This window comes from Heterodontus francisci, chromosome 34 (genome assembly GCF_036365525.1).
Source record: "Heterodontus francisci isolate sHetFra1 chromosome 34, sHetFra1.hap1, whole genome shotgun sequence".
Classification (NCBI taxonomy): domain Eukaryota; kingdom Metazoa; phylum Chordata; class Chondrichthyes; order Heterodontiformes; family Heterodontidae; genus Heterodontus; species Heterodontus francisci.
Genome location: NC_090404.1, coordinates 48,446,879 through 48,461,065, shown reverse-complemented (window position 1 = coordinate 48,461,065; position 14,187 = coordinate 48,446,879). Strand labels below are relative to the sequence as shown.

Below are 14,187 nucleotides of genomic sequence, written 5' to 3'. Positions count from 1 at the left end.
TTTTTCTAGAAGTTTTCCCACCACCGATGTTAAACTGACACTGGCCTGTAGTTGCTGAGCTTATCTCTACAGCATTTTTTTTAACAAGGGTGTGACGTTAGCAAATTCTCCAGTCCTCTGGGACCATCCCCGAGTCAAATGAAGACTAAAAAATTATGGCCAGTGCCTCTGCCAGTTCTACCCTCACTTCTCTCAGCATCCTTGCTGCATCTCATCTGATCCTGGTGCCTTATCCACTTTAAGTACAGGCAGCCTATCTAATACTTCCTCTTTAACAATTTAAAGCCCTCTAATGTCTGACTTACCTCCGCTTTCAACATTGCCTGGGATCCATTTTCTTTCTTGGTAAAGACAGCTTGGTTAATACCTCAATTATGCCCTCTGCCTCCATGTGTAAATCTCCTTTCTGTTCCCTTATCGGCCCCTCTCCTCGTTTTAACTCCGTTTTACTTTTATAGGCCTGCAGAAAATTTGGGATTTCCTTTAATGCTAGCTGTCAATACCGTTTCATGCTCTCTCTTTCGTTCTCTTTTTTTGCTTTTTCACTTCCCCTCAGGACCCTTTATATTTAGCCTTGTTCGTAACAGTATTTTCAACCTGGCATCTGTCATAAGCACACTTTTTCTTCTTATCCTTAATTTTTCTCATCCAATTTGTCATCCAAGGAGCTCTGGATTTGTTAGCCCTACTTTTGCCATTCAAGGGAACATAACTTGACTGTGCCCGAACTATCGCTTATTTGACGTCAGCCGATTGTTCATCTGCAGGTTTTCCTGCCACCTTTTGACTCCAATTTAGTTGCCCCAGCTCCATTCTTACCCAAATGTAGTTCGCCTTCCCCCAGTTAATTATTCTTACTCTGGATTGCTCTTTGTCCTTTTCCATAGTCAACCTAAAACTTATGATACGATTGTTACTAAGCCTTAAATGCTCTCCTATTGATACATGATCCACTTGGCCCACTTCATTCCCTAGGACGAGGTCTAGCAGTGCCCCCTTTCTCGTTGGACTAGCAGCATACTTCTGGAGACAATTTTCCTGAACACACTCCAGGAACTCTTGCTCCTGACTGCCCTTTACACTGCTATTATCCCAGCCTATGTTTGGATAATTAAAGTTCCCCATTATATCTACCCAATAATGTTTGGACTTCTCTCTAATTTCCTTGTAAATTTCTTCCTCCACGTCCTTTCCACTAGTTGGTGGCCTATAGACAGAGCAATGTAACCGCACCGTTTTTGTTCATTGGCTTTAGCCATATTGATTCTCTTCTCGGCCCCTCTGGGACATTTTTTCCAGCCTTGCAATGCTCTCCTCAATCAATACCGCCATCCCTCCCCCTTTTCCATTTCCTATCTTCCCTGAACACCTTGTATCCAAGAATATGGAACACCCAGTACTGCCTTCTTTGAGCCAGGTCTCTGTTATCGCCACAACACCATATTTCTACATGACAGTCCATGCCTCTAACTCATCATTCTTATTAACCACACTCCATGCATTCACATACACGCACATTACCCCGAACTTTATTACTTTCTCCTTTACTCTGACCCCACCTAACAACTTACTATTCCCTACACTCATGCTATCTATCTCCCCCAGTATACTGTGCATTTTGGTATTCCTCTCTGATACTTGTTCCTGGGTTCCGAAACCCTTGACAAGTTACCAGTTTTGCTTCCCTCCTATCTGAGCTCCCTCTCACGTTCCCACGCCACTGACAATTTAGTTTGAACCGTTCCCAACATCACCAGCAAATTTCCCCGCGAGGATATTCGTCCCAATCCTGCTAAGATGCAAACCGCCCATTTGTATAGTGTCCCACCTGCCCCTGAACCGTGCCAATATCTCAGAAATCTGATGCCCTCCCACCAACACCAGTTCTCCAGGCACGTGTTCAATCGTTCAATTCTCCTATTCCTATGCTCACTTGCACATGTGACTGGGAGCAATCCTGAGATTACTGCTTTTGAGGTCCTGCTTTTTAATCTCCTTCCTAGCTCCTTAAAATTTGTTTTCAGGACTTCATGCCCCATCTTACCTATGTCCTTGGTACCAATGTGGTACACGAAATCTGGCTATTCACCCTGCCCCAGAAGTATGTTCTGCAGCCTCTCTGTGACATCCTTGACTCTGGTACCAGGGAGGCAACATGCCATCTTGGAGTCATCGTTACTGCCACAGAAACGCCTCTGTTCCACTAACTAACGAATCCTGTATCATTACGTCTCTTCCACTCTTCATCTGCCCCTCCTTTGCAGCTGAGCCACCTGTCGTGCCACAAACCTGGCTTTGACTGCACTCCTCCGAGGAACCATTACTTTCACCAGTATCCAAAATGGAAAACTGATTAGCCAATGAGATCATATCAGGGGACTCCTGCACTACCTGCCTGATTCTCTTAGATTGCCTGGCGGTCACCCATTCGCTATCTGCCGACTTGCTCCTAACCTGTGATGTGACCACCTCCTTAACCGTGATGTTCACATAGCTCTCTGCCGATGCTCGAGTTTCACTTCTGCAGCAGTTGACACCTGCAGATATCTTTGTTTAGGACGCATGGTGCTTTCACGACTTCCCACATGCCACAGGCTGTACATTCCTCCTGCAGTGATGTCCTGGAGTTGAGATGATTGACCTTCAATAACCACAACCATCTTTAGTTGCACAAGTTTGAGCTCCAGTTTTGGAACTCGAGCGATGGCTGGAGTCACTGTGGTGCATTCATGAGGCTGAGAGCTATGTCGATAGCATGCTTAGCGAGGTGCTCACACCACAGGTTAGTAGCGTGCAGGTAGATAGCGAATGGGTGACCGCCAGGCTGTCAAAGAAGAAAGTAGTGCTGGAGACCCCTGAGATTGTCTCGCTTCTTAATCTGTTTTTGGTTTTGGATACTGGCGAGGGTGATGGTTCCTCGGGGCAGCAGAGTCGGAGCCACGTTTGTGGCGCCACAGATGGCTCAGCTGCAAAGGAGAGAAGAAAGAAAAGTGGAAGAGATGTAATGATAGAGGATTCGTTAGTTGGGGGAACGGACAGGCTGTTCTGCAGTCGTAGACGGGACTCGAGATGTTGTTTTGCCTCCCTACTGCCAGGTTCAATGACGTCACATAGCGGCTTCAGGACATTCTTATGGGGAGGGTGAACAGTCAGAGGCTATGGTGCACGTTGGCACCAATGACATAGGCAAGAAGGGGGAAGAGGTCCTGAAAGCAAATTTTAGGGAGCGAGGAAGTAGGTTAAAAAGAAAGATCTCAAAAGAAGCAACCTCAGGATTGCACCAAGTCTCACGTGCAGATAAGAAAAGGAATAGGAGAATTGAGCGATTGAATACATGGCTGGATAACTGGTGTAGGATGGAGAGCATGAGATTTCTGAGGCATTGGGAACTATTCTGCGGCAAGTGGGTCCTATACAAGATGAAGGAGTTGCATTTTAGCAGGAGTGGGACTCATACGCACATGGAGATTTGCTAATACTGTTGGGGAGGGTTTAAACTAGATTGTGCAGAGAATGGGAACCTGAGAGGGAGCTCATATTGGAGGGAAGTAAAATTGCTAACTTGTCAGGGGTATGGGAAACAGGAGAAAATATCAGAGAGGAATAACAAGGTGCACAGAATACTGAGGGAGATGTAATCACTAGACTCGGGAATAGAAAGTGGGCTTAGAGTAAGGAAGAAAGTAATAAAGTGTAAATCCGGGTTAATGTGCATTTATGTGAATGCACGGAGTGAGTTTAATAAGACTGGTGAGATACAGGTGCAGATTGTCAAGTCGAAATAAGCTGTTGTGACTGTAGCAGAGACCTTGCTCAAAGAAGGGCAGGACTACGTAGTAAATGTTCCTTAATACAACTTGTTCAGGCAAGATAGGAAAGGGAAAAAAGGGGGAGGAGAGGCAGTATTGATTGAGGAGAGCAGTGTAGTGCTGGAGAAAAAGGATGTCCCAGAGGGGTCGAAGAGAGAATCAATTTGGCTCGAGCTAAGCAATAAAAAAAAAACGTTTGTTACATTTTTAGTTCCTGGCTATAGGTCAACAGCTAGTGGGACGGATGTGGAGGAACAAGTTTGCAAGGAAATTGCAGAGAGGTGGAAAAGTTATTGGGTACTCAAAATGGAGGAGTTCAATTGTCCAAACATAGACTGGCATAGTAGTAGCATAAAGGGCAGTGAGGACCAAGAGTTCCTAGAGAGTGTTCTGAAAAGAAATTACAGCTGTATGCTGCTAGACCAACAAGGAAGGAGGAACTGCTAGAACTGGTTCTTGGAACTGATGTGTGCCAAGTGGATCAATTAGCAGTAGGAGAGCATTTAGGTGACTGTGATCATTAAATCATAAGGCTTAGGCTGACTATGGAAAAGAAATAAACAGCATTCCAGAGTAAGAATCATTAACTGCAGCAAAGCAAACTTCAAAAGGGAACAATGGAGATGGGGCGAATAAATTGGACTCAAAAGTCGGCAGGAAAACCGGTAACTGAACAATGGGCTACCTTCAAACCTTCTCTCGAAGGTTAAAAGCAGGGCAAACAAATCCAGAGCTCCATGGATGTCAAAAGAGGTAGAGATTGAGATAAAGAAGAAAAAGCTTTGTTTATGACAGATGCCAGCTAGAAAATATTATTGAGAACAAGGCTGAATATAGACGGTCCAGAGGGGAAGTGAATAAGAGAAAAAGAGCGAGCATGAGAAGGAACTGGCAGCTAGCATTAGAAGAAATCCCAAAGTTGTCTATAGACATATAAATAGTAAAAGGGTGGTGAAAGGAATAGTGGGGCTAAATAGGGACCATCACGTGGAGACAGTGGGCATAGCTGAGCTATTAAATTGATACTTTGCATCTGCCTTTACAAAGGAAGAAGATGCACCCCAGTCAATGGTGAAAGAGCAGGTGTTTCAGACACTTCAGTTGTTTAAAATTGATAAAGAGGAGGTTTTCGATAGGCTGTCTGTACTTAAAGTGGCACCAGGACTAGTTGAAATGCATCCAAGGATACTGAGGGAAGTGAGGGTGGAAATCGTGGAGGCACTGTCCATAATTTTCAAGACTTCTTTAGACATAGTTGTGTTGCCAGGGGACTAGAGAATTACAAACATTGCACCCTTCTTCAAAAAGGACATAAAGATCATCCCAGCAACTACAGGCAGTTTAACTTCGGTGGTGGGAAACAGTCTAGCAAAAATAATTCTGGACAAAAGTAATAGCCAAAGAGACAAATGCAGGTTAATTAAGGAAAGCCAGCATAGATTTATTAAGGGTAAATGCCTTTGACAAATTTGCTGATTTTTTTTTACGAAGTAACAGAGAGGGTTGATGAGGGAAATGCTGTTGATGTGATGTGCATGGACTTTCAAAAGGCGTTTGATACAGTGCCACACAACAGACATTTGAGAAAACTTAGACCTCATAGAATAAAAGGGGTTCGAGCAACCTGGATAGAAAATTGGCTGAGTAATAGAAACAAACAGTTGTGGTTAATGGATATTTTTCCTGGTTGGCGGAGCATTTGTACTGGAGTTTCCCAGGTATCAGTTTTGGGGCGCTTGCTTTTCCTAATATATCTTGATGACGTAGACCTTGGTGTGCAGGGCACAATTTCGAAGTTAGCAGATGATACGAAATTAGTAAGCATTATGAACTGTGAGGAGGATAGTGTAGAACTATAGACAAGTTGGCAGAATGGGCAAATAGGTGGCAGCTGAGATTCAATACAGAGAAATGTGAAGTGATTCATTTTGGCAGAAGGAACATGGAGAGACAATATAAATGGAGTATTGCATCCAGTTCTGGGTGCCACACTTAAGGAAAGATGTGAGGATACTGGAGAGATTACCGAAAAGATTCACGAGAATGGTTCCAGGGATGAGGAAATGTAGTTATGAAGACATATTAGAGAAGTCGAGACTGATTTCCTTGCAGAAGAGAAGACTGAGAGGTGATTTGATAGAGCAATTCAAAATCATGAGGGGTCTGGACAGAGCAGATACACACATATTTAAAGTAATGGGTAAGAGAAGCAAACGCAATATGAGAAATAAAAAAGTATTTTCACGCAGCGTGTGGTTAAGCTCTGGAATGCACTGCCTGCGAGTGTGATGGAGGCAGGTTCAATGAAGCTTTCAAAAGGGAACTCGACTGTTACCTGAAACAGGACGAATGTACAGGTTTATGGAGAGAAGGCAGGGGAATGGAACTGAGGGAATTGCTCCTTTGGAAAGCCGGTGCAATCATGATGGGCCAAATGATTTTCTTCTGTGCTGTAACAATTCTATGATTCTTCTGATTCTGTATTTCCACATCGTCCATTTTACACCATCACCGAAGTGTCCACATTGTGAGAGTAAAACACGCATGAATGAACTCAACAACATACCTAATGTCCCTCACAATTATAAGGATGTCTACTTAATATAACACAATATCGCAAAGTATGTTGGCCTGGCTCGAATTAGTTAAACCAGCGGGGTAAAAATTAATCTCAGACAGTGGCACAAAATGTGTGATATCGTATCGGCCACCCGTTATGCATAGCGGCTGATATTCAGTTCCATTAACAATGGAAAAGAATATCAGGCGCTCCATGTACTGAGTGGTCGATTTGATATTCCCCGTTTTGAACTACCGGACAAGATGCATTTCTACCCCTGAATGAGCACTTTAAATGAAGGATTTCAGATATGCTAATATGGGTATGATATTTAGGAAACAAAATACGTTAACATGTAGCTTTTTTTTGGAATTGCGCTGCCATTCAGTGCTTGGGAAGTGGGATGTTGAAAGGGAGAGGTCGGAATGTAGCATGAAATTTAAATGGACACTGCCGAAACTAATTCAATCGTTTTCAGTATTTGACTACTTTAATTATCAGATTCACTGGAGATTTCAGCATTTTCATGAATTCCTCCCTGAATTTCGTTTGGGTCACTGCGTAAATACACGTGTTGGTGCAGCAACTGAGGAGCTGGAGCATATTTCCGCTTTCTTGGAGAATAAACTTTGGATCGTTGAAACCTGAGATATTATAATCGTTTGTAATTCGCACATACAGGAAATTTACTATATAGGTCATCCATAACAGGATGAAAGTGCCCGAGATGGTGAAGAGTAAAACAATGGACTTTCTTCGGCTCTCTATCTCTGGGTCAATCTGTTTCTCTGCTTTACTATGGGCCCGGAGTCTCCTACGTGCTCTACTGGTTGCCAGGATGTGTCTGACCGTCAAAGCATTGAACAGTAACATCAGGAGAAATGGGGCACCAGGGTTTGAAATACGGTCAATCCAGTCAAATACTGTCCATGCGAGTTCAAAATAAAAGCTTAACTTAATGTTGCAGTACCACGGGACATCATTAATTATATACAAAGGCTCATATACAAAGTACCATGGGATGTTTTTTAAACAGCTCAGAGCACACATCGTCACAATAACCATTGCCGCTGTTCTCCCAGTGCAATGTTTTGCTTTTAGCTGCTGGCAACAAATGGCTACAAATCGATCAAAGGTGAAAGCGACTGTTAACCAGACCGAGCTGTCTCTGGCTGCATAGAATAGAACGATTTTTAGGCTACAGACTGGAGTGATAGACAGGAAAACAACTGGGAAGTAAATGACACTGATTCGGTTTAATATCACCCCAGTGATAATGACCAGGAGATCAGTCACCGCCATCCCCACCAGGTACCGAGTGATACATCTTGAGAGACCACACCTTCCTCGGGACAGGATTACAATCGTTAATATGTTAGCTGTGAATAGAAACAAACTTGTAAGTAAAGTCAGTACTATACCCTTCATTATCTATTGACTTGTTTTGGATAATTAATTGTATTGAAATGTAGCTTAAGAGCAGAATGTTATTTTGTAACTTTTACTGCTTGGAAATCATGGTTCTGACGCCTGTCTTATGCTCTGGTCCAATTTAATTTCCATTTACGTGTCACTAGACGCATCACCAACGAGTTTGGCTCCGAAATGGATCCTGAAATAGCGAGGGCCCTCAAGGAATCTGCCCTGTTTAATCTGCCAGTGTCCAGACCAGAAATAACGATCATTAGAAATAGCATTCCAGATAAAGAGTGGGTTGAATCGCTGAAAACATTGAGACGGCTGGAGCCAGTGACACTGATATGAGTGAGGGACGGCGATTGTTGTGGGAGTTGAACAGTAATGGGTGGGAAAGAGGCTGAGAGAAGCCACGTTTTCAGTGAGAGTCGCCAGTTCAGGATCCAGGGAACATAACCAAAGCGAAAGTGACCACGAAAGAGCAGCAAAGATTCATGGAAGAAGACACAATTGTGTTGATAGAAATAAATATTAATAACTAACTATTTCATGTTCATTAACTGTTACCAGCCACTCATTGGGATATTGCAACCCTTCAGTAAATACATATTGACTAAATGCTATCAGTATTCATATCCTTTTTACATCCTGTTCCCAAAATAATATAGTATAAAAATCTATGAACTGAGTATATCCACTCAGCAGAATTGTAGCCCCTAATGAATTAAATAATACTCGAAATTAATTAGTTTCGTAATTACTAAACCAAGTCAATTTTACTGATATTTTTGCACGTCAGTAATAAATGAAACACTTTCCAAAGTCACCATGCAGTCCGGCACCTTTCAGTTTTACTCAGAACACATTGAATCAGTGGCTGTTTACACGTACTTTCTTTCCGAAACAACCCAGGTTTGGCTTCATTTTGTCATGGTGTGATTTGAGGGGGCGAGTTTTATCGATACATAGGGAAGGATTCCTGATCTTCAGGGGAGGCTGTGGCATATTGGTAATATCACTGGACTAATTACCCAGAGACAAAAAAAACCCAGCAAGTGTTGTAATACTCAGCAGGTCTGGCAGCATCTGTGGAGACAGAAGCAGAGTTAACGTTTCAAGTCTATGACCGTTCATTTGAACAAGAAACCTAGGCTATTGCTGTGGGGACATGGGTTCCAATGCTACCACATCATATGCTGAAATGTGAGTACAATCAATAAATGTGGAATTCAAAACTAGTCTAATGATGACCATGAACCATTGTCGATTGTTGTAAAGAAAATCGTGTTCACTAATGCACTCTAGGGGAGGAAATCTGCCGTCCTTATATGGTCAGGCTCACGTGTGGCTCCAGAACCAAAACAATATGGCTGACTCTTAAATGTCCTCTTAAATGGACTAGCAAGCAACTCAGTTGTATCAAACCGCTAGAAAGTGTGGGAAAGTAATGCAACTGAACGGACTAGCCAGCGTCGACCTCGGCACTGGAACCAACAATGGCCAACACAGCTCTGCCAAGCCTGTAAAGTCCTCATTTGCAACATCTGGGGGCTTGTGCCAAAATTGATAGAGCTGTCTCAGAGACTAGCCAAGCAACAGCCTGACGTAGTCACATTGACGAAATGATACCTTACTGATAATATACCTGGGTATCTCCTGCCCCAACGGCAGGTCAGACACGCCCAGCCGAGATGGTGGCACAGTGGTGTACAGCCGGGAGCGAGCTTCCCAGGGAGTCCTCAACATTGACTCCGGACCCCATGTGCTCTCATGAACATCAGGTCAAACATGGCCAAGGAAACCTCCTGCTGATCATAACCTACTGCACACCCTCGACTTATGATTCAGGCCTTCTCCATGTTGAACAACAATTGGAAGAAGCACTAAGGGCATAGAATGTACTCTGGGTGAGGAACATCCCTGTACATTACCAAGAGTCGCTCGGTAACACCACTGCTAGACGACTCATAAAGAACACAGCTGCTAGGCTGGATCTGCAGATGATGATGAGGGAAACAAAAAGAGGGAGAAACCTATTTGATCACGTCCTCACCGATCTGCCTGCCGCACATGCATCTGTCCATGACGGTGTTGATAGTAGTGACCACCGCACAATACTTGTAAAGACGAAGTCGCATCTTCATATTGAGGATACCCTCCAATTGTGTTGTGGGTGCTACCACCGTGCTAAATGGGGCAGATTTTGAACTGATATAGCAACTCATAACTGGGCATCCATGGTGCTGAGGGCCATCAGCAGCAGCAGAATTTTATTTAACCACAATCTGTAACCTCATGGCCCGGCATATTCATCACTCTGCCATTAGCATCAAGCCGGAGGACCAACACTTGTTCAATGAAGAGTGCAGGAGAGCATGCCACGAGCAGAAGCAGGCATACATAAAAATGAGGTGTCAGCCAGGTGAAGTTGCAAAACAGAAGTAAGTGATATCATAACCAACGGATCAGATCTATGCTCTGCAGTCCTGCCACACCCAGTCATGAATGGTGGCGGACAATTAAACATCTAACAGGAGGCGGAGGCTCCACAAATAACCCCATCCTCACCGAAGTTGTTCCTCATCACATCAGTGCACAAGACAAAGGTGAAGCATTTGCATCCATTTTCAAGCCAAAGTTCCGAGTGGATGAATCATTTCGACCTCCTCCCGAGGTCCCCAGCATCACAGATGCCAGTCTTCAGCCAATCCAATTCAATATATATATGATATAACGGAAGGCTAAATGCACTGGATACTGCTAATGCTGTAGGCCTTGACAGCATGCCGGCTCCAGAACCTGCCACGCCCCTAGCCAAGCTGTTCCAGTACAGATACATCATGGACTTCTACGCGGCAATGTGGAAAATTGCACAAGTATGTCTTGTACACAAAAAGCAGGACAAATACAGCCCGACCAATTACTTCCCTATCCGTCTACTGTCGATAATTAGCAAAGTGATGGAAGGGGTTGTCGACACTGCTATCAAGCGGCAATTGCTCAGAAAGAACGTGCCAACTAATGCTCAGCTTGGGTTCCGCCAGACCCAGTCAGATCCCGACCTCATTACAATCTTTGTCCAAACATGGACAAAATAAATAAACTCCAGAAGTGAGGTGAGAGTGACATCAAGGCAGCATTTGACCGAGTATGGCACCAAAGAGCACTAACAAAACTGGAATCAATGCGAACCAGGGTGAACACTCTCCGCTGGTTGGAGTCATACCTAGCAGAAAGGAAGATGGTTGTGGTCATTGGAGGTCAGTCATCTCAGTCCCAATCACTGCAGGAGCAGGAGTTTCTCAGGGTAGTGCCCGAAGCCCAACCATCTTCATCTGCATCTGCATAATTAATGACCTATTCTCCATCATATGGCCAGCAATGGACATGTTTCCCGGTGATTTCACAAGGTTCAGCACCATTCGTGACTCCTCAGATGCTAAAGAATTTTGAGTTGAAATTCAGCAAGACCTGGACAAAATCCAAGCTTGGGCTTATAAGTGGCAAGTAACATTCGCACCATAGAAATACGAGGCAATGACCATCTCCAACAAGAGAGAATTCAACCATCTCAGATTGATGCTCAATGACATCACCATCGCTGAATTCCCCCAATATCAACATCCTGTGGGTTGCCATTGACCAGAAGTTGAACTGACGCAGCCACATAAGTACTGTCGCTACAAAAGCAGGTCAGAGGCTGGGAATGCTGCGGCGGGTAACTCACCTCCTGTCTCCCTATACCTGCACACAATTTGCAAGATACAAGTCAGTAGTGTAAGGGAATTTTCTTCACTTGCCTGTGTAGGTTCAGCTCCAACAACACTCAGCACTCAGGAAGCTCGACAACATCCAGGACAAAGCAACCCAGTTGATTGGTACCCCATCCACAAACACTCACTCCCTCCAGCATCGATGCAAAGTGGAAGCAGTCGGTACCATCTACAAGATGCACTGCAGGAACTCACCAAGGCTCCTTCAACAGCGTCTTCCTTACCTGCAACCTCTGCTAATTAGAAATGCAGGGGTAGCAGATGCATGAGAATGCCACCACTTGTCAGTTCCCATCCAAGCCACACACCATCCTTACTTGGAACTATATCACCGTTCCATCACTGTCGCTGGGTCAAAATCCCGAAATTCTCTTCCTAACAGCACTATGGACTGAAGTGGTTTAAAAAGACAGCTTACCACGACCTTCTCAAGGGCAGTTAGGGATGGGCAATAAATTCTGGCCTAGCCAACGATGCCCACATTCCATGAATGAATAAAAAATAAGCTATGAAAAATAACCTGTGAATACTTCAGGGGCACCTGACACAACGTAACAGGGTAAGGAGGCTTAGATGTCACTGGTAACAATGTTCAGCCTCAGTCCTGTACTGCAGCATCTAAATAGATAGGGAACTCAAATCCGGAAATTCAAGCTGACAGTCTACTCTCTGTGTACACAGAGTGTAATGTATTGTCACCATCCGTCTATTGTTAAGGAGGATGGCCCTGGATTGTATATTCAAATACCGGAATTCTCGGTTGATATCATCTTTCAGTGTACATGGTTACAATGAATTTTCATCAGCATCCTATCGCTATGGAGGGAAGGTCTGGATGGGAACTCACATCCTGGGGTTCCAAGCTTAGATACCTCTCTTTGAATACAAATATTGTATATTCATCATCAATTTACCATTGCAGTACATATAAGTTTAAGCCCGAGAATGGTGCAGGTATCCAACAGCTGTCTGTGACTTTGGAAAGGCCCAGTTTTGTATCACTATTGAGATAAGAAGGGAAGAATGGAGGTAACTTATGTGGTAACGCCGCGAATAATCGAAAGCCAGAAGTAAAATTGAACATCTGGACAGTTGCCCCAAAGTTCCGAGAAGCACCATAGTACTTTTGATTATTAGAACTTTCCAATGCCCTGTAGTTAAAACCAGTTGGAACAATTTTAGTTTTTAGTTTAGAGATACAGCACTGAAACAGGCCCTTCGGCCCACCGAGTCCGTGCCGACCATCAACAACCCATTTATACTAATCCTACATTAAACCCATATTCCTACCACATCCCCACCTGTCCCTATATTTCCCTACCACCGACCTATACTACAGCCAATTTATAATGGCGAATTAACCTATCAACCAGCAAGTCTTTGGCATGTGGGAGGAAACCTTCGCAGACACAGGGAGAACTTGCAAACTCCAACCAGGCAGTACCCAGAATTGAATCCGGGTCGCTGGAGCTGTGAGGCTGCGGTGCTAACCACTGCGCCACTCTGCCGCCCACCACTGCGCCACAATTTATGCGAAGGGACTAGAGGATACCATGAAAAATCTGCCTCAGGTCCAAAGTAGGCGACTGATTATTATAAATTTTATTAAATGAAATAGCTTGGAGTAGAAAAAAGGTGCAAAATTTGAAGAAATTTTATCTGCGATCATGCTAATAATTTTCTCTGATCATCATCCACAAGCGGTGACCATGCTTCCTACTGGATTACGGCAGATGCTGTGTAATTGTTGAATGCTCAGACACATTTCAAACTGTTGGTGTTGGGTGTGGATGGGCAGCAAGGTTTTCCATCTTTGTCCTCCCCCACTCCAATCCAGTAAAATAATCAGCGTGAGGTGAGGCACAGTTCTAAGTGTTGGTTTTGGACATAAGTGGGGAATAATTTATTCTATTCAATAACTTCCTCGCCTCCCATTCCAATAAAATGAGCGGATTGAAGTGAGACTCAGTTCTAAGTGTTGATGCCAGACATAGAATGTAAGTGAGTGTTCGTCTGTAATTATCAGTCCTAGTATAATGGAATGCAAAGCAAGAATCCATATTTAGAAGTTTATAGACGCATTTCATCTATTTACTAAAATACAGAGGACAATAATAGTCCCAAAATATTATTTGTACTTAAAGAAAGGTTTTAGGGGAAGAAATTGCAAGACATCAAATTAGACAAGCATGTGAATAGCATCAAGTGTACCAAAATCAAAGAAGGGCTTTGTACAAAGGAAACCTTCAGCAATAGAGCGAGATTGCTCAAAATGATCTGAACATAAATAGTTGATTGCAGTGACATACCTGGGGCACCAAAAGCTGCAAGAATAGGATAGTAAAGGGCATAGACCGGGCCTGTAACTTGTCCGTGCATTTTCTCTGATATTCAATGGCGTCCCTTCGACTGCAGCTGACGGCTGACATGCGCTGTGTAGACTATTCAATGGTCCCTTCTTTATACTAGTTGAAATCCTCCTGTAACACAATTTGGTTGGATCGACATCTATATCAATCACAACAATTTGAACAAACAAATTACGTCACTCAGTTTAACTAATTGTTATCATAAAACAAATGAAATGTCTGTTGCTCAATTTAACACAAAGTACTCAAACTCCACAGTG

The 14,187-nt window shown here is 43.6% G+C and overlaps 1 protein-coding gene across 1 annotated transcript; it reads right to left on the bottom strand.

Moving 5' to 3' along the window:
- Window positions 1-6,843: 6,843 nt before the first annotated feature.
- LOC137348887 (probable G-protein coupled receptor 139) lies at window positions 6,844-13,937 on the bottom strand. The gene is made up of 2 exons (XM_068014119.1): window positions 13,868-13,937; window positions 6,844-7,748 (listed from the first exon to the last, which is right to left on the bottom strand). Exons 1-2 carry the CDS (start codon window positions 13,935-13,937, stop codon window positions 6,844-6,846), a joined length of 975 nt encoding a protein of 324 aa, XP_067870220.1.
- Window positions 13,938-14,187: the final 250 nt, after the last annotated feature.